The sequence below is a fragment of the Rhinopithecus roxellana genome, chromosome 1, assembly GCF_007565055.1.
Source record: "Rhinopithecus roxellana isolate Shanxi Qingling chromosome 1, ASM756505v1, whole genome shotgun sequence".
NCBI classification, from domain to species: domain Eukaryota; kingdom Metazoa; phylum Chordata; class Mammalia; order Primates; family Cercopithecidae; genus Rhinopithecus; species Rhinopithecus roxellana.
In genome coordinates this window covers 40856057-40882760 of record NC_044549.1, presented here as the reverse complement: position 1 = coordinate 40882760, position 26704 = coordinate 40856057, and the positions used below count along the sequence as shown (strand labels likewise).

Sequence of the window (26704 nt, the reverse complement as noted above, 5' to 3'; positions counted from 1 at the left end):
GTTATCCTCAGTTTGTATTATTGCCATCTTTATGTCTATGAGTACCCAATGTTTAGCTCCCACTTATAAGTGAGAACATGCGGTATTTGCTTTTCTATTCAGTAATCTGCTTAGGATAATGGCTTCCAGCAGCATCTATGTTGCTGCAAAGGACATAATTTTTTTTATGGCTGCGTGGTAGTCTATGGTGTATATGTACCACATTTTCTTTGTCTAGTCCACTATTGATGGGCATGTAAGTTGATTCCATGTCTTTGTTATTGTGAAGAATGCTATGATGAACATGTAAGTGGTTGTATCTGTTTGGTAGAACAATTTTTCTTTTGGATGTATACATAGTGATGGCGTTGCTGGGTCAAGCAAGTTATTTGAGAAATCTCTAAACTGCTTTCTACAGTGGCTGGACTAATTTACATTCCCACCAATAGCATATAAGTGTTCCCTTTTCTCTGCAGCCTCACCACATCTGTTGTTTTTTTACTTTTTAGTTAGCCATTGTGCCTGATGTGAGATGGTATCTCATTGTGATTTTGACTTGCATTTCTCTGATGATTAGTGATTGTGAAGCATTTTTTTCATGTTTGTTGGCCACTTGTATGTCTTTTTTTTTTTTTTGAGACGGAGTCTCGCTCTGTCGCTCAAGCTGGAGTGCAGTGGCCGGATCTCAGCTCACTGCAAGCTCCGCCTCCCGGGTTCACGCCATTCTCCTGCCTCAGCCTCCTGAGTAGCTGGGACTACAGGCGCCTGCCACCTCGCCCGGCTAGTTTTTTGTACTTTTTAGTAGAGACAGGGTTTCACCGTGTTAGCCAGTATGTCTTCTTTAGAGAAGTTTCTGTTCATGTCTTCTGCCTGTTTTTTAATGTGGTTATTTGTTTTTTGCTTGTTGATTTAAGTTTCTTACAGATTCTGGGTAGGAGACCTGTCAGATGTGTAGTTTGTGACTATTTTCTCCAATTCTGTAAGTTGTCTGTTTATTCTTTTGATGGTTGGTTTTGCAATGCAGAAGCTCTTTAATTAGTTCTCACCAATTTTTGTTTTTATTGCAGTTGCTTTTGAGAACTCAGTCACAGATTATTTCTCAAGGCCAATGTCTAGAATAGTGTTTCCTAGGTTTTCGTGTAAAATTTTTATAGTTTGAGGTCTTACATTTAAATCTTAAGTCCATCTTGAGTCACTTTTTATTTATGGTGAAAGATAGGGGTCCAGTTTCATTCTTTAGCATGTGGTTAGCCAGCTATCCCAGCACCATTTATTGAGTAGGGAATCCTTTCCCCATTGCTTATTTTTGCCAACTGTACCAATATGATGCTGTTTTGATTAATGTAGCCTTACAGTATAGTTTGAGGTCAGGTAATGTGATGCCTCTGGCTTTGTCCTTTTTGCTTAGGATTGCTTTGGCTATATGGACTCTTTTTTGGTTCCATATGAATTTAAGAATAGTTTCTTCTAGTTCTGTGAAAAATGACATTGGTAGTTTGATAGGAATAGCATGAAAAATGACATTGGTAGTTTGATAGGAATAGCATTGAATCTGTAGAATGCTTTGGGCAGTATGGCCATTTTAACGGTACTGATTCTTCCAATCCATGAGCATGGAATGCTTTTCCGTTTGTGTCATCTGATTTCTCTTAGCAGCATTTTGTAGTTCTCCCTGTAGAGATCTTTCACCTCCTTGGTTAGAAGTATTCCTAGGTATTTTATTTGTGGCTATTGTAAATAGGATTGTGTTCTTGATTCGGCTCTCAGCTTGAACATTATTGGTGTATAGAAATGCTACTTACTTTCATTTATGGATTTTGTATCCTGAAACTTTACTGAAGGCATTTATCAGTTCCAGGAACCTTTTGACAAAAACCTTTGTCTTTAGGGCTTTCTAGGTATAGAATCATATCATCTGTGAAGAAAATAGTTTGACTACTTCTTTTTTTATTTGGGTGCTATTTGTTTTTTTCTCCTGCCTGATTGCTCTGGCTAGCACTTCTAGTACTGTGTTGAATAGGAATGGTGAGAGTGGGCATCCTTGTCTTGTTCTACTTCTCAAGGAGAATGCTTCCAGTTTTTGCCCATTCAGTATAATGTTGATACTCATTTTATTAACTTGAATTACCATGATAGGGGTAGATTTTATTTAAATCGGTATTTTGTTTAAGTTGCCAAAAAGTCTATTTAACTTTCGAAACTTGTTTATAGCCTCATGATCTTACAAAACCGTTATATATTTTATACAACTCAAAAGGATTCAGTTTTCTTTTTTATGGAATAATCAGTGTAGTTTAAGAAAATGACTTTTTTTTTTTTTTTTTTTTTGAGATGGAGTCTCGCTTTGTCGCCCAGGCTGGAGTGCAGTGGCCGGATCTCAGCTCACTGCAAGCTCCGCCTCCCGGGTTTATGCCATTCTCCTGCCTCAGCCTCCCAAGTAGCTGGGACTACAAGCACCTGCCACCTCGCCCTGGCTATTTTTTTTGTATTTTTTTTAGTAGAGACGGGGTTTCACCGTGTTAGCCAGGATGGTCTCGATCTCCTGACCTCGTGATCCGCCCGTCTCGGCCTCCCAAAGTGCTAGGATTACAGGCTTGAGCCACTGCGCCTGGCCTGAAAATGACTTTTTAAAAGTTATTTTGTAAAAAGTCTTCCTTCTTTTCTGTCCTTAACATTAGATAGACCATTTTAGGGAGTCAGTGACACATACATTTGTATCCCTATCTACCACTGACAAATTGTAACCTTGAGACTTCTGTCAGCCTTAGGTTTTTCAAGTGTAAAAGAGGATAATATTGTATCTGCAAAATTCAAATGAGAAAAGAAAATTGATATATCTAGCACACTGCTCTTACATGCTATGTGCTTAATAAATATTTGTTCTTTGTTCTCTCCTTTCTCTCGCTGCCAGCCAGTACGTTTTGAAAGGAAAACTTAATTCCACTAAACTCATGTCAGGTGATTGTGGTCGGCTTGCTCTTCTCATGACCTCAGCAAGATCAGAAAGGAAATCTTAATGGCCACCTGCAGTGAACACCTTTTGGACTTTATTTTTTGCTTGGGTTCATTGTGTCACAAGATACTTCTTTGTCCTTTAAGTGTTCACCTTCCTTGGCCCCCATGGTGTCAGTGTCTGTGGGACCTCGCCCAACTCCTTGTACTTCTATCTCAGCCTTCTGTTTAAATATCTCTTTTTTCTGTATATTTGTATGCCCATCTTTAGCACTCTTCTTTGTCTGCTTTGACTGTTATACACTGTCACAGCCACCTAGCGCTTATACCACAGGTACTACCAAAGCAGTTCTTTTAGCCTCAAGCTCTCTTCTAAGTAATGTATCTGATGTCCACCACTTGGTGGAGAGCTCTTCCTGGTTCTTCCTGAATGTCTGATCTCAAATATTATTCTCTCTTCCAGATCTACTCCTTCATGCCTAATATCATCAAGATTTTTCACAACTACTGAAATTGTTTACCTTCTAGCCACATTCAATAACCAGATTCTTTGATGCCACCTCCTACAATTTGTTTACCACTAATAAGGTTTAAATTCCTTTCTAGCTCTATTTCTGGTTATGACCTCTGAAAAGATACTCCTTCTGGGTCTGTTTTTCTCATGTTTAAAAATGTTTGTACTCGATTAAGGGTCAACACAGTAGAGTCCAGGGGCCAAACACAATCTGCTACCCATTTTTGTAAATAAACTTTTGTTTGTGGTTGTTTTTATGTTGCAGAGTTGAGCAGTGACAGAGACTTTGTGTCCCACAAGCTTTAAATATTTACTCTCTGGCCCTTTCCAGAAAAAGTTTGCTGACCCCTGAATTAGAAAATCTCTCATCTAGTTTCCATTTTTTTAAAATATTTTTTTTTGTGACCATTCTTGATCACGAATAGGGATAGTAGGCATTTTTAAATTGCTCCCTAAAGTTTTATTTTAATTGGTTTATCATTAGAAGTCACCAACAGAAATAAGTAGTTTTTTTCCTATATTGTGAGGACCTTGTCGTAATAAAATATTCTTCAGTGTTTCAAATTTGAGAGCTTTTTGAATTGTTAGTATTTTTTAATATGTTGTAAATCCCACTGTCAGCCACCCTAGGGAGAACCTGGTGTTAAGATTTAAAAAACAATAAGGAAAAGACTAGAAAAATGATAGTAGTTGAATTAAACATGGAACATACTGTAATGTTAGGATCTCTGTTTCCCATCTAATAGCCTTCGTGATTCACAGTCATGTGACAGTAAATGGATGAATAGGATTTTCTTTGCCATTTTGTGCTGACAGACTTTTTTTAGTTAATTGCTTTTTAAAAATAATTTATAGTGAATACATCAACAACAATTCTATTTACAGGTTGGTAGTTAAAGCCTCTTAAAAGTCAGTGATAACTACATTTTGAAGGTAAAGAATATAGCTAGTTAAAACTCTGACCACTGATTGTAAGTATAATAAAGAAACCTTGTTTTAACCAGTGGGGAACCCAGGTGAAATAAATGCAAATCAACAGCAAAACTGACAGTAAAAGTGTATAAATCTTTATAAAGGAATGAGTTGCAGAAGAAAAAAAATACTTTTTAAATATCATCACTATTCATCAAAGCAGATTATTTCCCATTGTGATAAAGATTTTCCATGTGCGTTTTCTGGTATATATTAAAGGGAGGATTCAAGGTATGTAAAAAATGCTTATAAAGTTGTAAATATCAAACGTTAATTATATGCATGCTGATGTGTGCTGATATCTGCAACTTATTTTGAAATGCATCAAAAAATAGTTGGATTGATGTATGGATAGAGGGTTGGATATGTGATGAACCAAATAGAGTAAAATGTTAGTTGGAGAATATGGATAGTGGATATAGTGGGTTGGTGTTCACTGTAAAACTTTTACAACTTTTTTGTTTGAAATTTTCCTTGACATAATATTAGGTAAAATGTTTAGATCTAAGTGGCTGTGAGACAGTGAGTTTAGGGAGAAGGATGTGAGAGTGAGTACACACACATGGTGTACCTTAAATAAATTATTAAAAGTTTATATGTTAAGCATACTTTGTGTATAAGCACATGCTTCTCAACTGTTTTATTGTGTATTTCACAGATTTGCGTCCATTAGGAATATTCTTAGGTTATAAGTAGAAAAAAAAAAAACAAGAATTGTAAAACTTTCATTTCAAGGAACATCCTGACTTACGTTATACGTTGTAACTGTATTAGTCATTTTCACGCTGCTGATAAAGACATACCCTAGACTGGGTAATTTAATAAGGAAAGAGGTTTAATTGACTTACAGTTCCACATGACTGGGGAGGCCTCACAATCATGGCAGAAGGCAAGGAGGAGCAAGTCATATCTTACATGGATGGTGGCAGGCAAGAGACGGAAGCTTGTCTTCTGCAGGCAGACTCCCCTTTATAAAACCCATCAGATATTGTGAGACTTATTCACTATCATGAGAACAACATGGGACAAACTGCCCCCATGATTCAATTATCTCCCACTGGGTTCCTCCCACAACACAAGGGAAATATGGGAGCTACAATTCAAAATGAGATTTAGGTGGGAACATAGTCAAACCATATCAGTAACTCTTGAATTATCCCCCATAACCTCTATAGGAAAGTTAGCTGAATGCTTAAGAAGTCCATGTGATTTCTGTTCACACAGTAAACAGGTGCATTTACTAATGGACATCATATAATTCTCATTTCTTTTGGAGAGTTAGTACTGTGTCTTATGTTAGCAAAGTACTGAATATATAGAGGATGACTGTACAACAAATACTCATTCAAGAGTGGGCATTTCTGAAGTATCATTTTGGTTATTTCTAAATATATCATAATGAAAAATATATACAAATATATTGTTTTAAGTACAATAGTAAATATTCATGTAACTACAACTTACATTAAGAATTAGAGGTAGAAGAATTACTTTTGCCCCATACCAGTCACAGCCCCCTTTTCCACATCCTCTTTGTTAAACTAGATAATCCGTACTTGATTTTAATGATGAGTATTCTTATGTTTTTTATTTAGTTATACACAGTTTTACTATGTAAACTATGTGTTGTCTGATTTTGAACTTTATATAAGGCAGTCATACTGTGTGCATTCATTGTTTGTGAGATTCATCCATAAAGGTATGTGTGGCTCTGGTTTAGTCCTCTTCATTGCTAGTTAGTATATTATTGTATGACTATGTGCCACAATTTATTTGTTAATTCTACTGGTGGATTTTTGCTTTTATTGGCAGTGTTTTATTACTATGAACAATGTTGCTTTAGAGGTATAAGAATTTCTCTATTGGGGTATAATAGCTTGAAATGGAAATCAGTAGGTTGTAGGGTCACTGAAGGTATACGTTTATAAACACTCGTTTATTCATGTCATTGCCACCGTTGTTTGTTTTCAGCTCTCAAAAGAATCCAGTGGCATTGCATGTGACAATTATTGATAAGCTTATTAGTACTGCTCCCTCATTTTTCACTCCTCACCTTCTCACCAGGTACATGTATACACATACACAGACACATGCACATATCACCAGAACAATGTTAGAAATAGGGGTTAGAATAAGTGTTAATAATTTAGATTATTTTTACAGTCACCTTTTTATTTTCTTGCCAATAACATTAGGAGTTTGCTCAGAAATTACCTTATACACAGTTAAATGTCAGTTTATTTTTAACTAGATTCCTTTTTGATTTATGTCAATAATGATTCTGTAGTTCAGAATATTCTTCCATCTGTCTTACCCAAACTTTATGTATTCTAATAGTTAAATAATTTCTGAAAGTTTTTATTACAGGTGTAATTGGCATACAAGAAACTGCACATAGGGACCACATCAAGATAAAAAGCTTCTGCACAGCAAAGGAAACAGTTAACAGACTGAAGAGACAATGCACAAATTGGGAGAAAATATTTGACAAGAGCTTAATAACCAGAATATATAAGAAGCTTCAACAACTTTATAGGAAAAATATCTAATAATCTGATTTTGAAATGGACAAAAGATCTGAATAGACATTGCTCAAAAGGATACATACAGATGGCAAACAGGTGTATGAGAGGTGCTCAACATCATTGATCATCAGAGAAATGCAAATCAAAACTACAATGAGATATCATCTCACCCCAGATAAAATGGCTTTTATCTCTAAATGACAGGCAGTATCAAATGCTGACAAGGATGTGGAGAAAACAGAATCCTTGTATGTTGGTGGTGGTGATGTAAATTAGTACAGCTTCCATGGAGAACAGTATGGAGGCTCCTGAAAAAACTAAAAATAGAGCTGCCATACCATCTAGCAGTCATACTGCTAGGTATATATCCAAAAGAAAGGAAATCAGTATATTGAACAGATAACTGCACTCCTATGTTTATTGCAACACTCTTCGCAATAGCCAAGGTTTGGAAGCAACCTAAGTGTTCATCAGCATGGACACTTCATGAATAGATAAAGAAAATGTGATATATGTGTGTGTGTGTGTGTGTGTGTGTGTATATATATACTCAAAAAGAATGAGATTCTATTGTATGCAACAACATAGATGGCACCGGAAGTCATTGTGTTTAGCCAGGCACAGAAAGACAAACTTCACATGTTCTCGTTATTTATGAGAGCTAAAAATTAAAACAATTGAACTCATGAAGATAGAGAGTAGAATGATGGTTAGCAGAAGCTGAGAAGGGCAGTTGAGGGGGAAATAGGGATGGTTAATGGGTACAAAACAATGGAAAGAATAAAATCTAGTATTTCATAGCACAACAGGGTGACTATACACAATAATAATTTAATTAAATATTGAAAACTACTTTAGAGTATAATTGGGTTGTCTATAAAACAAAGGATAGGCCGGGCACGATGGCTCACACCTGTAATCCCAGCACTTTGGGAGGCCGAGGTGGGTGGATCACAAGGTCAGGAGATCGAGACTATCCTGACTGACACTGTGAAACCTCGTCTCTACTAAAAAATACAAAAAATAAGCCAGGCGTGGTGGCAGGCGCCTGTAGTCCCAGCTACTCAGGAGGCTAAGGCAGGGGAATGGCGTGAGCCCAGGAGGTGGAACTTGCAGTGAGCCAAGATGACGCCACTGCACTCCAGCCTGGGCAACAGTGCAAGACTCAGTCTCTAAAATAAATAAATAAATAAAAATAAACAAAGGACAAATGCTTGAGGTGATGGATATCACATTTACCCTGATGTGATTATTACACATTGTATGCCTACATCAGAGTGTCTCATATATTCCACAGATATATTCTCCTATGTGTCCACAGAAATAAATATTTTTAAAAACTGCACATATTTAAAGTGTTCAACTTGATAAGTTTTGCCGTATCCTTACACCCATGAAACTGAGATAATGAACATTCGTAATCCCAGTAGCTTCCTAGTGTCCCTTTGTAGTCCTGCTTCTCAAAACTGTAGATCTTCTGTCACTATAGGTAGAAAATTTGCTAGAATTCTACATGAATGTGATTATACTTTAGGTACTCTTTTTGGTCTGGCTTCTCTCACTCAGCTTTATTATTTTTAGATTCATCCATGTTCTTTTTAAATTACTGAGTAATATTTTACTGTATGGCTATGTACCATTTATTTACTTGTCGATGCCATTTTGGTTTGTTTCTACTGTTTAGCAGTTGCAAAAAATATGCTATGCATATTTGTGTACAAGTCTCTGTATGAACATATGCGTTCATTTCTCTTGGGTAAGTACCTAGGAGTGGGCATGATGGGTTGTATGATACGTATATGTTTAGCTTTTAAGAAACTTCCAAACTGTTTTCCAAGGTGCTGTATACCATTTCACATTTCCACCATCAATGGTGAGAGCTTCAGTTGTTCTACATCCTTGCCAAGATGTGTTATACATAGTCTTTTTTTTTTTTTTGAGGCGGAGTCTCACTCTGTCGCCCGGACTGGAGTGCAGTGGCCGGATCTCAGCTCACTGCAAGCTCCGCCTCCCAGGTTTACGCCATTCTCCTGCCTCAGCCTCCCGAGTAGCTGGGACTACAGGCGCCCGCCACCTCGCCCGGCTAGTTTTTGTATTTTTAGTAGAGACGGGGTTTCACCGTGTTAGCCAGGATGGTCTCGATCTCCTGACCTCGTGATCCGCCCGTCTCGGCCTCCCAAAGTGCTGGGATTACAGGCTTGAGCCACCGCGCCCGGCCTACATAGTCTTTAATTTTAGCCTTCTTATTGGGTATGTAGTGGTATCTCGTCTTAATTAGCATTTCCCTAATGATTAATGATGCCGAACATCTTTTCTTGTGCTTATTTGCCATCTCTATGTCATCGTTGGTGAAATGCCTGTACATATCTTTTGCTGATTTGTATTGGCTTGTCTTATTTTGAATTATAAGTTTTTTATGTATTCTAAATACCTCAGTTCGTGGCTAACCTTTTCATTTTCTTAAGCGTCTTTTAAAGAACAAACTTTTAAAAATTTGAATGAAGTTCTGAAAGTTTTAGCAGAGTCTAAAGAATTAGAACCAATAACAAAAACATAACAAATTCTCACTTTGCCCTGAATGGTTACAGAATTATGCCTGATTGTTCACTCGTTGCCACCACAAATCTAGTACTTACCATTCCTTTCTTCTACTTCTGTGCAACTATTCTTGAACTGTAACTGGTTTAATATTTTATTTCAACAAATTTGATTTATACAAGGTGTTATAGTTATAAAGATGAGTAATATGTAGTGTTTCTCTTCAAAGTCCTCAATTTTTAGCATTTAATGTTTCTTCCTGTCATCCATCTTGTACAGCCAGGTCCATGTGCTTTCCTTTGTTCAGTCACTAGTATAGCTCTAGAGACAATGAAGTGCTCAATACATTTTTGTTGTGTACTGTAGTTATACTTTTTGGACATACAAATATGTAAGTTTATGGTAGCAGGAAATCTCTTGTTCTTTGTATCCTCCAAAAGTCCTGACATAGTTCCTTGTACACAAGGGACACTAAGTATTCAACAACTAAATGAATTATTGAGGGTTTATAATAAAGTTTACCTGATATATTGATAATACAATTGGCCCTCCATATCTGCAGATTCCACATCTGCAGAATCAACCAACTGCAGATCAAAAATATTCAGAAAATAACAATGTAAAAATACATTAATAAAGAATAATGTACAACTTAAAAACAATACAATGTAACAACTATTTAAGTATTATCATAACCTAAGTATTATAATAACCTAAAGATGATTTAAAGTATAGGAGGATGTAAGTAGGTTATATGCAACTATTATGCCATTTTATATAAGGGACTCGAACGTGTCTGGATTTTGGTATCCTCAGGGGGCTCCTGAAACAATCTGGATACCAAGGGACAGCTGTATAATCTTTGGCTATACTGAACTAAGTGAAGAAAAAATACTCTCAGATGTGATTATTGCGATAGATAGTTTTTCTAGAGAAAACAAATATACCTGATTTTTACTTGAATATTTATGAGTATGGTAATCTTTTTTATGACCCAAATTTAACATTATTGTTATCATAGAAGTCTGTCTATGGTAATACAGCATGAAATCTGTAGTCGGCTACAGATAAAAGGCTTTCACAAAGTTTGTTTGCCTTAGTCTGTTTTGTGCTGCTATAACAGAATACCAAAGACTGGGTAATATATAAACAATAGAAATTTACTTGGTTCACTGTCCCAGAGACTGGAAAGTCCAATGTCAAAGGGCCCACATCTGGTGATGGCCTTCTTTGCTGTATCATCTCATGTTGGAAGGCAGAAAGTCAAGACAGGGCAAGAGTGAGAGGGAGCCAAACTTACATTGCTAACCAACCCGCTCTTGAAATAACAAGCCTGCTTCCACTTTAATGATGTGAGTCCATTCACAAGGGCAGAGCCATTATCTAATTACCATTTAAACATCCCACCTCTCAACACTGTTGAATTGGGTATTAAGTTTCCAACACATGAGCTTTGGGGGACATATTCAGATCATAGCACTGCTCTATTTAATGAGTTAAGTATTTTATTTGAGAATTCCTTTTTTAAGTGAATCCAATGCCTTAAAACATATAAATTTCTAAATATATAGGAAAAGATGGCAATAACCTGCTTTCTTTATCTAGGTCCTGGGAACTCCAACAAGGGAGCAAATCAGAGAAATGAACCCAAACTACACAGAATTTAAATTCCCTCAAATTAAGGCACATCCTTGGACGAAGGTGAGTCAGTTTTTTTTTTAAAGTGTATTAGTCAATAGTTAACTAAAGCAGGTTTCTCGTTCTTAAACTAAACTATTTTGAGATCAGATAGTTGCATGAATACAAGCAGTTCTGCATGTAAAGATAGTTGTGTAGATGTACTTGAGTGTTTCATTGACTTTATATAGTTTCAGTCTCATTGATTTCCTGTAGACAGTTTCTAGCCTGGTTTTTTATTTGCAAGGTAAGGACAGTGTACTTACATCATTCAAGTACAGAATTTGATTTAGGAGTAGGATCTTATATAAAATTTTGACAACCTAAAATTCAGAAGTTTATTTACATAGAGGTGTATAGTTTAATATCATATAGCATACCATACATTTCAAACATTATTCTTTTAAACTGTTAAAACAGGTACCTTATTATAGACGGCATTTTGTGTTTTTCCTCTCTTGTTTACCTTCCTACTGGCGTTTTGGAAACATGATTAGAAAGCAAATGTAATCTTGCTGGGAGTATACATTAAAAACAATTGATATGTTAACTGGATGTCACTAGCCTTTGGAAAAACCTAACCTTAACATTAGATGGAACCAGTTCTAAAGAGCATAATTGCTAATGTACCAGGGAACCTTTTTTTTTTTCTTTGGTATTTAATTGGAATGATTTTAAGAGAGATTTTATAAAGTGTTTTCACCTCAGTTTGATTTGTGAGATTATGAAGAGAAAAAAAACAAAATTTCTCAGTAGGGTTTATAAGTAGAGTGAATCTCTAACTTCGTCATTGTACAAGTTCAGAAACTCTGACCAAAGATTCAAAGTGACTTGCCCAAGATTACATGGATGGCTTGTGACAAAGCCGGGATTAAACTTCTGTGTGTGTGTGTGTGTGTGTGTGTGTGTGTGTGTGTGTGTGTATGTGTCATGAGTTACAAATGATCAACTTTATAATACGTATTTTAAGGAGAGACTTTCTGTATTTTAAAATGTACTTATAAGAATTCATTTTATATACTGTTAAGTTCATTTAGTTAGTTATAGATCTTTCATAATTAGAGATGAAGTAATTAGGGCTATAGGTGAAATAATTTACACTCTGTAGAATCAAAGTATGTTTCTCTCTCTCTCTCTTATGTATATTATGATTCCAGTTACTTTTTCTTTAAGGTCTCATAATCTCATTATCTATCTTCAGAAAATTCTCATTACTAATTATTTATTTCCTATTTAGAATCAAAGACCTCAATAGTATTTTAGTGCTTTTACCACAACCTGGTCAACAGACCACGATCTTGCCTCCCCTTTTTAAAAGTTTATGGTAAGCACTAAATAGTCTGAGATTCAAAAGTGTTCTTTGACCTTTGTATTCAAGGCTTATTTTAAATCTGGGTCAGAAGATATTTAGGGATTCTCACCTGACTCTAAACCCAGAAAATCTCAGGTGGCCTACTTGGATTTAGGGGCTGCATTACAATTTGAGTCCATTATAGTTATTGCAAGTTAAATTGTTTATAATAAGTGATTTGGAGTATACTATGACTTCAGCTGTGTTAAGGGAAAAACAACAAAGAGAATTCTGTGTATTAAATAAATACAGGGAAATATTCCAAAATGCCAACAGTAGTTTGGTTAAGAAGAAAGTGCACGATTTTATTTTCTTTGTTCTACCTTTTCAAACTTTCATATTTTCTTTAATAATGATGTTATTTTTATGAGGAAAAGGAAAAATTCTTTTTGGTATAATCTAAGTATTCATCACATATTACCCTCCTTATAGAGTTTCTGACAAATATAATGCTGAAATTGAGTCCATGAGATCCTATTTAACAGTCCCCATCCTCCATTATTATTATTATTATTTATCAAGATTGCCACTAGTCCTCCTTTATCTAAGGTTTCAGTTACACTTGGTCAACCTCTGTCTGAAATGGGTGATGAGGTATATAAGATATTTTGAGAGAGATACTACATTCACATTATTTTATTACAGATATTATAATTATTCTATTTTATTATTATTGTTGTTAACCTCTTACTGTGCCTAATTTATAAAGTAAGCTTTTATTACTGGTATGTATGTATAGAGAAAAACAGTGTATGTAGGGTTTAGTAGTAACTGCAGTCTCGGCATCCACGTGAGGGTCTTGGGAACATACCCCTGTAGATAAAAGGGAGGGGGCACTGTATTTAGTGTGTGTCAAATTCTGCATTTTCCCCCTGAATTATATCTCTCTAATGCAAGTATTAGCTAGAGTAGAATGTGAGAAATAGTTGATTATAATTAAAATCCAGCCAGCGAAAGAGCTGTGCTAAATATGTATGCTTTAAATCTTCCTTTGCCCTCTTGAATTCTTGATGTTTCCATATCTTATACTAATGCTTTTCAAACCTGAATCGTCTATGTAAAGCCCGTTTATTTAGATTTCCATTCCTGTACCATGTATAGAATAATGACTCAGTTCTCCCATCTTTTTTGTCTGTTAAAAGGACTCTGAACCTTTCATTCATCTGGCGTCTTTTGACATAATCTGGTTTTCACTTCATACATATGCGTTATGTAATAAGTGCACTTATGCTGGTTCCTCGTTTGTGCACATGAGAGTGGGTGTTACTGGAATTGTAAACAAAAAAGTAAATTCAGATGCAGAAATTTTTATTATTTTTCTCTGTCATCTAGATGATTGAGAATATGCTTGTGTTGATTTTTTTAAAAAATAGGTTATTATAAGAATTAAAAAACAAAACTTAAAATTCCTAGAGGGAACTCAGACTCCTTTCCCTACCATTGTGATAGTGGACAGTAACTTGAGAAATGCTCTTAGGGTAAACAGCCATTTAAGTCATTTAAAGACCATATAGAATGTCCCCCAAAGAGAAGACCGTTTTGCCCCTCGAGGGCAGGTAAACAGGAGTCTGGAAACAAGAACCACTTAACCTTTATTGCTGTCTTCTGTTAGTCCCATCTCCTGAAGCTGTGGACATATGAACCCTGGTTTCCTGTGCTGCAGTGTTGTGCAGCTATATCCCCAAGATTGGGACTTGCTGTTCTTAAAAAAAAAAAAAAAAGTAGACAGAAATAGAGATCAAAAGAGAAAATGTCTTTCATGAAAGCATTGAGGTAAGGCGATACAGATGTGTAGAAGAAATAGCAGAAAAATAACACTGAGATGATCCCAGTGTGGTGTATGGCAGACATCTTGACAATTAAAAACTCCAATAAGTTGCCCTGGGCTATTACATAATAGCAATAGCCAGTGCAACATAATTCATTAATAAAGCACTTGTGGCTTAAGTAGGAAAAGAAATAGAGTGCTAATATTTTGAAACAAGGATTATTATTGGAGGTGAGGGAATGAAGACCTATGCCTTGGTGTACACTGTACACTACAAAGAAGAAAAACACACGGAAAGAAAAGGAAGTGATGCAAAAGTAGATTGAGAATTAAGTAGAGACAGAGATTGGTTGGAAGAAGAGAAGAAATTTAAATTCTGCATTTAGTATGTGGAGGTGTAGTTAAATGGTGGGCTATTATATGCAGAGTGAGAATCTAGTTTAAACATTGCTCCTAATGTTTATGCCTCAGCTTTTTTTCTTTTGTAAGATAGCGATTATCTGCTGTGTCTTTTCTCAGGATTATTTTGAAAATACACCCATAATATACATATAAAGGATTACTTTAGTTTTGAATAAATGTGAAGGATGTAGCACTCCAATGTAGTTTTCTGATTTGTCTTCTCTGTCTCCACTGCCCTGACCTTAGTTTAGGCCACCATCATATCACAGAATCATTTAAAACAACCTCCTACCTCCTGATTTCCATCCTTCGGTTTCACATCACTTTAATCCATCCTCCTCATTTCTGTCAGAGTTGGCTTTTTTTAAAAGCACCTGTGATAGTGTCACTCCTATTTAAAATTCTTCTCTGATTCCTCATAACCTTTAGGGAAATTTAGTGTCATATACATATAATGACAAGAGTGATCCTATGTGCCAATTTATGCTTGTCCAGTGTAATTAATAATTGTTTGCCTCTTCACTCCCAGGAAGGTCCCAGTTTGGGTGGCAGTTTATTTAGTCACTCTGTTCTTGATCTTTTCTGCCTTTCTTTTCCAGAAAAATAGAGTATTTAGTATTTGTCCTATTCCTAACCTTCCTTGAGGTATCTAGTTATTGAACCCAGTCTCTTTCCCAAGTTTTACAGCTTACTGTATCCTTAAATGCATGTTGTTAGGCAATGAATTTAAAAGTTTAGTGTCTACTTAGGGTTGATTAGGGATTTTTTAATAAGGTTATATCATAGTAGGTGTATGAGGTGCCTTCCCACCCACTTTCGAGTGCCTAATCCTTCTACCCTTTTGTTTAAATTTCTTTGTGACAAGCATTTCTCCTCTATCCTAGTAATAAATAATCCTGTGAGGTCAGTTAGGTAACACAAATGTCTGTCTTATTCTTTCAGAGTAATGAAAGAATAAAGTAACAACTGGTTAGTAGAAGGAAGTAGATTGCAATCCCAAGGCCCCTGATCTCTTAACAGTTACATTAGTGCTATTTAATATGTTGGCTACATATTGGAGTGTTGTCCAGTTTGTAGATCACTTTGAAGGGACCATGCAGCCATGCTGGATTTTCTGGTTTAGTCAGATTGTCTCCTAGTTGTTCCCCAGAGAAGCTGCATTCATTTCTGCCTCTTGCTAGTGTCTCCCTTCCCTCTCTCTACTCCCCCTTCCACTGTCTTAGAATGTTCTTTTTTTCTTCTCTGCTTGCCAAGTCTTAACCTTTCTTAAGATCTCAAATCTCACTTCTCCCATGAAATACTTTCTCATTATCTAAGTTCTTTATGATTATCCTACCACATAACTCCTATAGTACCTACCAAATTATACCATACATAATAGCAATTACTTAAAAATATTTGTCGCCAAGTTGTTGGCATATATGGTAGTTTAATACTTAAGTGTCTGTAGCTTTTGTATGACCATAAGTCATTGGTAAGTCTCCCAGAAAGGGTTATTCACAAAAATTAATCCTTGCATACCTGATTTCCTAAAACACTGTCAACATGCTTCATAGTGAATCAATACTAGTATTTCTAACTGGCTAACAGAGTAAGCAGAAAATTGAATTCTCAGGTCATTTCAGCTTTCAAAGGAATTATTTTAGACTGAAAAAGTTACTTACTCTCTATGCTTACAGCCGACCCAGAAAGCCCCACTATACTTATTTCTTTTTAACACTTTGTCCATAATGTTACATTTTTTCCCCTGAGCCATTCAATCGATTTTCAGAACTTGGTAAACCTACCTGTTTTAACCGTTGTTCAATATATTATTAAAATGCCTTCAGAGAGACCTACAGGGCACAAAACAGAAATTGCTGCCAAAGTTTTCTTGCACGTCCATCCTATCTTTCTTTTCTGGTCTCTGCATTACTCATTTCATTCACATGTGTTCCAGAAAGCATAAAACCATGTTGGGGATTTCTATTGACTCCTAAGGTTGCCACTTGTCTATTTTGTTCTATTGCTTATGGTAAATCAATTTTTATATTATTATTCAACCCTCCTCTGCCCTGAGCATTCTACCTAGACCATTCTCACTTATCTCACGAATACATACAGTATGTCCTCTACTGAAATTTCTACCCACATCCTTATTATTGCTAGAATAGTCACTTCATCTCCCTTTCTAATATCCATTTTGTTATGTTAGTAGACCTCACTTTTTTATTTCTACTGGCTATATATTCTTATTTCTTTGCTGGAAATCCACATTAAAATCCAGCTTTTAGGGTGGCTAATCCACATGTGAAAGGAATAATGTAAAAAAGGAAGAATACTCAGTAAGACGTAATTTTCAGATTGCTTGTGGGAGGCAAAGGATGAGGTTAGGGGTGGATTTGGAAAGAAGGCAAAATTCTATTTTTAATTTATCATTTGTTCTTTAAATCTTGTGTCTTCTATGTAACCAGTGTGTGCTGGGTACTATAAAGCATACAAAAGAAGTAAAATATATAGTCTTTGTCCTTGAAAAGCTGACAGTTAAAAAGCTCAGTTGAAGCAAGTATTGAATAATGTGAGATGCCATATTACCATATACTTGATTCTGTGCTGTAAGTGTTCAGAGGTGTTCCACATGGCTGTAGGTGTTATAAGGCAGACCAGTGAGGATGGTGGAGGGAAAAAGGAACTCCCCTTAAAGATAATAGATGAGGTGGGATGTTGAAGGGAGGTTTAAGATTTGCTTAGGTGTAGAAAAGGTTCGGAATTGTTATAGCCTGGGTGAATATCTCTCAAGATGGAGAGAGATGAATGAAAAGAAAATATTTCTATATTCTTAGGAGGGCCAGCCTGACTGTAATAACTGTTTTGTGAACATTGAAAGATTAAATTGGATAAGCGAATAAGCAAATCACACTCCTGTGTAGGGATGTAGTACTATTTCATCAGTGCATGATGTGAGGGAGGGAAATTATGTTACATAGTTAAATGCTGATATCTACATATGTACAGCCAGTCATTTAACATCGTTAGTAGGTGCTTAGAAACTGCAACTTTAAGTGAAATGATGTACAATGGGTCCTCAAATAATGTTGCTTCATTCATCGTTGATGAGGGAAAACGTTTGGCTTTATTATACCTTTCACTAAAAGTCACAGTTTTCAAGAACCTATCAATGACATTAAATGAAGACTTACTGTATAACTTTTCTTACCTGTAGTAGAACTTGGGAAAACTAAATAAGGCTTTTAATTAGTACAGCTGAAATTCACTGGATGTTAGATCTGTCATGGCTAAGGAAAGGATTCTTTGTGTTTCTTATGCTCAGCGTTCTTTACCTGAGCTGGTATCTTAACGAAAAGGTTAGAAAAATATGCAGTAGGCCTGAGCTGAATTCAGTTTTGTGTATCCTACCCTGTTAGATGCTGACTTCATAGATAGCAATTTTACTTGGGGGGAGGACTCTGAAAGTTGTTTTCAGTAGCCTTTTGGTAATCATTTTTGATAGTACTTAAAGTGAATTGGATTACCTTGTATGTCAGTGCATCTTTAGATCAATGTAGCAAAGCATGTGAAAGACTGCCAGAGAATGTATGTTTTTTGTTTTCTGGGGGGTTTTTTTTTTTTTTGAGGTGGAGTCTTGCTCTGTTGCCCAGGCTGGAGTGCAGTGGCACAACCTCGGCTGACTGCAGCCTCCGCCTCTGAGGTTCAAGTGATTCTCCTGCCTCAGCCTCCCAAGTAACTGAGATTACAGGCACCCACCACCACACCTGGCTAATTTTTGTATTTTTAGTAGAGATAGGGAGAATATTTTTAAAAATAGTGTGGACTAATTTGTTAAGTAATTATTGAATTCTGTGCTCCATATGAACACTTAAGTAGACTTAATTTCTTCTCTTAGTGAACATAATTACCTATTCCAAAGTCCATGGCATTGTCTCACTTTTAATCCTGTGTTTAGGTTTACAAATTGCATATAATTTCAGATGATTAATAGATTACTTGAGAGTCAATATTGGGGTTGCTCTTTAGGAGTATTCATGGTTTATTAGTTTTTAAAACTGGATGCTTATATTTTGTATATGACCAGGATATAGGATGAGTGTTGTACATTTATCATAATAAAAACTAGTGAGGAATAGCTATTTGGAACAGGCATGGCTCTTGTTCTGTGTTCTGTTAGATTAATTATCACTGCCAACAGACATTTAAAATGGACATTTTTACATTGCTCTGATTGGCTTCATAATACAACAGAGTTGTTAAGAGCTGATGCTGTGAGATGCATCTTAACCATAGGTTTTGGTATGGTGTATGTGATTGCTTAAAAATGGCCTTTTTAAAGTGCTTGAGATTCAGTCACAACACTTAGCTAGCTCCAGGTTGAAATTTGAAGGCCAAAGTCTATTCTAGGACATGTAGGGCAGAAATTGCCGCTGTCATTTTTTAGTTACCCGAATGCAAATTTATTTTGAATAATTCTTCATTTAAGGACTTCTTTGCATTTGTTCAATACTGCAGAAACTTTCTTTTTTAAAAAATGAATTTTTTCTGTTAGTTTCTTCTATGGACTAGTATTTGTGATGAGAGTTGATATTTGTTTTAATTTAAGAAAATGAGTTGCTGCATAGGTGAGGTAGTATTTGAATCACTTTAAAAGTTCATGTCAGTGTTTTGGTTCTTTTCAATATTTCCTTTCTCTTTTTTTTCTTTTTTCCTTCCTCTTTTTCTTTTCTTCTTCTTATTTATTTATTTATTTATTTATTTATTTATTTATTTGCTTTGTTTTATTTTGTTCTGTTTTATTTATTTACTTTTGGTTTTGTTTTTAAAGGGGTGTTTTGGGATCTCTGTGGCCTTGCTGCATACTTCGCTGGCCATATTTAGTCTGCGTACTAATTGTTAGTTGGCCCAGTTGAGTCTTATTTTGTGCTCTCAGTTCTTTCAGTCTGGTTTTCTATTTTTGTCCACCTGGTTGTGTTTTAGTTCATGAGAAAATTTATTCTGATGGGCCGGATTTTAATCTGTGTACTAAATTTTAGTCTGCAGACTAAAAGTAATCCGCGGATTATTTATTTTTGAAAAATATTTAATTCCCCCACTGGAAACTATCCTAAAAGAATGTTAAATTCTCTTAGAATAGCCAGGGGAGTTCACAGATACTGGTGAGTTCTGCCATTTTTTGTTCTCAATACCTAGACATAATAGACCCTGCTACTTCCCTTGCATATTTGGCTCCGTTGTGCCTAGGTGTTGGTATACATTACTATGCCTGTCACCTGTAACTGTGACTGTCCCTTAGTTGTATTGTTAATTGTATATATTTTGTTTAGCTTTTGGTGGGTGAATTGGGCATATTTGCAGATGGAACTGTGTTTAATTTGTAGTGCTCGAAGATGTAGGGTTTATTTTTTCAGAGTTTTTCCAAAGAGGAAAAAATGTTCTCTATTTTTCCTAAGTAGTGGGTGCAAGGGTATAAGCGGGCAAAGCCCACAATAGAAAAAGTAAGTTAATACCCGCACTCCTGAGGTGATATGTCAATTTCCTGATGAGTCCTAAGATAATGAGAATGTCAGCAAAGAAACATCTTTTAGCAGAGAAGTCAATCCAGAATGGAGAATAATCCGCGGTGGCCTGATCCTTCTTAGCTCACACAAATTGAAAGTATCTGGCTTGAAATCTATAGCATTATAACTTAAATATGTTTACTACTTTCCTCTCATCACTAATAACTTAGCAAAAAAAAATGTTTATACTGTGTAACTGGAACACATTAATAGAGAAAAAAGTAGCATATTGGGAACTTGAAACTTTAAAAGCAGGCTAATATGCCCCCTCCCAGCCATGTCTGTGGATGATGAATCCAGGTCGTAGAAGACCACTTTACTTTGGGAACTTTACTTCTAGATTTCATTTTGATTTTAACTTTTTTTGGTTTTGTATTTTTTTAATAAACGCACTGGCATTGGAACATAATAAACTAAAATTAAAATGTTTCTTTACTGTGCCTCACCATTGCACAATCAAAAAAAATTTTTTTGCATACACTGTGGTGAAATAATTTTTAAAACTTGGACTTGCTACTGTGAAGACTGATGTTTAAAGTTTATAACTGTATAAACATTTTCTATGTCCCCCCCACACCATGGATTTCTTATAACATTGGATATATTTTTCCTTGCTGGACTATTCTCTTTTGGATTGACTTCCCCTGTTTGGATTATTTCACTGCATTATCATCTTTAGGATTCGTCAGGAACAGGACATTTCACCTCAGGAGTGCGGGTATGTACTTAATTTTTTTTTTCCCAAAATTTCAGGGCAGGTCTATAAACCTTGGGGGAAATCTTTTTTGAGAGGCTAAACAATTATTCATTCTTGAAATGTAATAATAAACGATGTAAGTAGCTGTGATTTCTGTTTGTATTCACTGTATGGCATAGGTTTCGTTTATAGTATATTTAGATTGTCAGTCTCTTGGGTGATTCATTGACATCTAGGCTGAAGTTTAGGAATTGTGGGTTTTTAAGATTATTATTTCTATTACAAGAATAAATATTGATGAAGATCCATGAAACCAAAGGTCTGAGTGTTAAGCAATTTCATTGAGTAAGGAAAGAAGTGACAGCGGAAGCTTCTTTAATTGAAAGACAAATTTCAGTTCTTGGTGGTTTCCTTTTCTTTAGAAGCAAAAGTAATTCAGATGAGCTAGTTTCTAGTTTGCCCTGTAATTTTTAGAAGTTACATGCTAACTTTACCCTGTATTATGGTCAGAAATCTGAACTGTGGGAGATACTGGGTTTTGACCCTACATAGTTTTCCACTTAACCTTTATGCATAGAGTACTGAACCAAGGCTTTTCTCATCAAGAATCTCTCAAGGGTTTAAAATAACAGTGTATACTTTTTGTAAAGGCAGGTTAAATCTTGATTTTAATGTAGGCTCTTGGCATGTATTATTTTCTTTATTGTTTTTAACTCTTGAACTTCGTGAGTTAGGATTCCCTGACAAATATACACTAATAAATGTCTTAGTACCAATATGGATGATCACTTGTAGCCAGTAAAACACCAAAAGAGATGGGTGACTAAAAAAAATATCAGAAACAAGCGTGTAATACTGGTTTATTAACAGCTTTAACATAAAATCTTTGAAAATATAACATGAAATTTTTTTATTTGGAATAACTCAGCACCCAGCCATCCTACATTTGAATGTTAGCAGGAGATATTTATTTCTACTTTGGGTGCTACTTTTAATTCCACTTATGTGCTGCCATATTGGTGCAAAAACATTTTGGATTAGCTAGCAAAATAAATCCTTATACTATCAAACAGAAGCAAACTTGCCTTCAGGGATAAAATATGCCAATGGTGTTTAATATTTTTACAAAAATGTTCTGGGTTTTCCCACTGATTATTTTCTTTTTACATTCTGTATATGATTATAGACCTTGGGAGCAAGAGAGGGGACCAATAACTGTAGAAGAGCTGAACATTTCAAATTTGACAGTAACTCTTAAGGTTTCCTTGACTGAGGCAAGTCAGAGTATTCAAAAGAATAGATGAGGCAGGTTTTGACCTGTTACAAAAAGGTGTCTTTTTAACATAACCAAGAAATTGACTAAGGCCTTTCTTTATGTTCTGAAATAATTTCCTAAGAGCCTGCTTTACCTAATTTCTCAATTTTCATGGAAAATGTCTTTTTCAATAATAAACTAAAAACAAATACAATCCTCTTTTCACTGTAGACAGTACTCATAAATAGTCTCTGGAAAGTCTAATGAGCTCTGTAGTTGTAACTAGTTCTAACCATCAACATAAGTGAACAACCAGATGTTACATGAGCCATTCTTACTAGGAAACCTTAGCCTCCCAGGCTGCTCCATGCCCTGTCACAATCTGCATGGACTTTTCTCACTTATGGGTCTGTTTGCCTCCATTTATAAGTGTCTACTTCTCTGTCCACCTCTGGTTGTTTTTCCTGTCGAGGGATATATGTTTCATTTTTCTTTAGTTTCAAAGGCTTCTCGTCTGTTTATTTCTGTTCCTTACCTTTTTATTTTTATTCTGTAGGTGGCCATAATTTAGAATGAAGCATATTTTTATAGTTTTTGATGACTAGTTTTATTTAAGACACAAATTAGTAGAAAGCTATCTATTCCTTTAAGTAGATCAGTTATTTGAATTTTTCAATATAGCCTTCAGCTGACTTTTTCTGTGTCTTAATCATTCTTAATGTATAATACATTTTTTTTCTCCTTGATTAAAACCCTAGAATATTCATTCAAGTGAGGGAAATCTGGCCATATTCATGGTAACACCTACTTGAGAAAAAAAAATTTAGGACATTTAATCAAATTCAAGGTTTTCAAGAATTTCTTCAAATAATGGTAGGCTCTGTTTATTGGAAATAACACCAAATCAGTAGCATTTATAGACCTAGAGTAAATAGCTCTTCTTTCTTTTCTTTTTGATTGCCAAATTTGTGAACAGTGCTGCCCATCATTAACAATTGTTCTGCTAAAAAACAATGCAAAAGAGGCAATCTTTTATTTACTGCCATAGCAGCGAAAACTTTAAAATTTAAGAAATATTTTTCTAGTTGTGCTTGCCTCCAGAACTCAGCCTTTCCCGTGTGCCTGTCATATTTTGTATGCATGTCTGATTGTTATTACTTTATGATTAGCATATATAGATTTTTCTCTGAGCATTTCTCATATAATCTTTAATTAGCAGTTCACCCCTGTGAATCATATGCATTTAACTTTTTCCATTCTAGAAGGTCCTTTCCCAAATGCAACCATGTTTCTGTACATGGTGGGAATTAAGTCATTACTCACAGGGTATTTACTTAGTTTCTTAAAACATTAATTATTCTTTCCCTTTTTTTGTACTGCAGGTCTTCCGACCCCGAACTCCACCAGAGGCAATTGCACTGTGTAGCCGTCTGCTGGAGTATACGCCAACTGCCCGACTAACACCACTGGAAGCTTGTGCACATTCATTTTTTGATGAATTACGGGACCCAAATGTCAAACTACCAAATGGGCGAGACACACCTGCACTCTTCAACTTCACCACTCAAGGTAACTCCAAACACTTTGCTCTTCACCAGTTCTGGGAAAGCTACACACTGGGTGTGAAATGACATTCTATTAATTAAAATCTGTGGGGGACAAAAATGGACATATTAAGTACTTAGGTAGGCGAAAAGAGCATCCTTTCTAACTTACTGGTCACTACTTACATGGTTTTGAACAAAAGAATAGCACATAAAAGTTTTCCAATAGGCATAGCTTCTTTAATTTTTAGCAGAATATAATGTTGGCACATGAGAAGTTACAGAGAGTTCAGTGAGTGAAGTTTATCACTAATTGGACTAATGTACAATTTAACCTTTAGGTTTGGATCTGAAACTTAAAATAGTAGCATTTCTTGCTTCCCAAGAGTTTGTATCAAGTTTTCTTAAACCTGGAATGAATTGGCTATGTTTGTATAAATTCAGTTGTCTTCCAAACAGGAGGAAAACTAGAGCCCTATAAACCCTTTCTAAGAACTTACACAAACTATAATAGAGACAAGGAAATTTCCATCCCCTCTGAGATCTGGCACCATTGCTGCTGCTGAGAAAATACTGAAAGGAAAACTAACTTTGTGCATTGTGGTTTCTGAAAGACCTTGGGATAGTCACTATTTCTTCACTATTTCTGTGTTCAGTTTTCTTTTCTCCTTGATTAAGACCTAAGTGATTAATTCATTCAGTCACACTACCTCTGATGATGTGACTTTCTTCTTACACTGAGCATAAAAAGTGTACAATTCATTACAAAAAAAAACACAGTTGATATATTGATTAGTAAGCATACTCAGGGTAGAAAACAAAAAAAGGGAGATGTAGAGCTTTCTGTGACAAAGAAAGAAATCTATTTCCTTTATTCATATATATCATATCTTTCTTTTTAAAAAAAAAAAATGAAGACTTTTATTTTGGTATTTTAAAATATTGTTTGCTCAGCACATTAGATGTAAATATGATGTGGGTCTTGAACATTTATGTTTTTGAGGGTTTGGAGAATGCATTTATATTTGGATGTAATGTGTATAGATACAGTGTGTGGTCTCTGTGGTTATCAGAGTGTTTATGTGATTCTGAGTATCAATGAAAAAGTGGACCCTGTAAACACAGTCGTCATGTATTGCTTAATGATGCAGATATGTTCTGAGAAATGTGTCATTCGGCAATTTTCATCCTTGTGCAGACGTCACAGAGTGTGCTTATGCGTACTAAGTATATTATTGAAAGTGCTGTCATTTTGAGATATGGCCCCTTTTTAAAAAGTGTTAAAATGCCCTGTCTTAGCACCCATTCTGAAACTGAGCTGAGATCACAAAGTAGTACTTTCTCACGGTCTTTGTAAATCACTATTGTCACTGTTTTTGAACAGTGTTTCTGTGTAAGATGTCCAGGAAAGAGGTGGGGTTCTTTTGTTGTTGTTGTTTTTGTTTTTTGGTTTTTTTGTTCGTTTGTTTTGTTTTGAGACGGAGTCTCACTCTATCACTCAGGCTGGAGTGCAGTGGCATGATCTTGGCTCACTGCAACCTCCACCTCCCAGATTCGAACAATTCTTGTGCCTCAGCCTCCTTAGTAGCTGGGATTACAGGCACCTGCCACCATGCCTGGCTAATTTTTGTATTTTCAGTAGAGACGGGGTTTCACCATGTTGGCCAGGCTGGTTTTAAACTCCTGATCTCAGGTGATCTGCCTGCCTTGGCCTCCCAGAGTGCTAGGATTACAGGCGTGAGCCACCGTGCCTAGCCTTGATGCCATTCTATTTGATATGATACTCTGTATTCTAATTTTGGAGCAGTGTTTCCAAATGGTGATCTTGTTTTCTAAGGCAGCTGTAACTGTGTACAGATGCAACTTTAGAGCACATGCTAGTTAGTAGTAATTAATGGATGACCAGAGTAAAACTGGGTAATCCAAGGGGTTGAAGAAGAGAATCAATCTTCCGGTTGGTTGTATAGCTAAAGGAAATCTAGAGATAGAAACATTGTGGGGGGTCTGGTTGAAGGGTGAGGGGTATTAGCGAGATTCTTCTAAAGGCAGCATAAAGCCCTCCTCCATCCTCATAACAAATTGTCGGTGACATCTGCAGCACTACTTCCCCCAAATAAAATAAAGATCTACATATAGTAGGTGCTCAATGAATGTATGAGTGCCATGTCCCACTTTAAATAAACATAATATGCATTAATTCATACAACCAGTATTTTTTGGGCATTTCTAATGTTCCCTCTGGTTGTTATTACTATTGTTGTTTTAATTACTAAAGTAAACCTGCTATATATACAGAACTATAAAGATTAAACACGAGTAAAATATAGTGTTTTATTAAGGTAAAGCTTACAATAAAGCTAACTGCAATTTGATGTTTGTTACTGTATCATGGGGTAATTAGCCATAAACAGTAATTAACATTACTTTCATATAATCACAGTATTTCCATATTCAGATAGAGGAAGGAGAGAGATGAACAGATATCAGACGGACAACTTTGAGATCTTTCTGATTGCCTAAATCCATAACTCAGGAGAACATCAGACCTCTCTCATTTTTTCAGAACTGAAGCTTCAGTGTTCCAGGACCCCATGACTGACAATATTATCTGCTTTCAGATGTTGGAAATTGGAATAAACCTTTGACACACCCCCTTCTTTCCATTTCTTCCTGTCATTAGAATTTCAAATTCAGCCATAGCTGAATCAGACCTTAGGAAGCAGATAGAATCAGGAAAGCTCAGTAAGGATCAGTATTTTCTTATTAACTAATTTGTTGCCTATTCCAAGGCTGGAATATATTAGGGAATCAGTTGTTTTGTATGTTTAAAGGTGAGTCTTCCCCAAACTCTATCACACACATCCCCAATCTCAGTTTTTTACCTAATTTGTATGAAATTTTACCAATTGAAGTTATTTAGTAAATATTGTCCTCCTAAGAGTATAGGGTAGGATGGGGGTGGTAAAGATATTATCCGTTTA

General features: G+C 35.7%; 1 protein-coding gene across 2 annotated transcripts in view; it reads left to right on the top strand.

Moving 5' to 3' along the window:
* GSK3B (glycogen synthase kinase 3 beta) overlaps nt 1-26704 on the top strand; it is a 267304-nt gene that overhangs the window by 202140 nt on the left and 38460 nt on the right. The window contains exons 8-10 of one of the 2 annotated variants that reach the window (XM_030941598.1): nt 11086-11181; nt 20907-20945; nt 23562-23748. In XM_030941598.1, the coding sequence (XP_030797458.1) occupies nt 11086-11181; nt 20907-20945; nt 23562-23748 (322 nt within the window). The remainder of the gene's footprint in view (nt 1-11085; nt 11182-20906; nt 20946-23561; nt 23749-26704) is intronic. The other variant, XM_030941605.1, reaches the window with a different exon arrangement.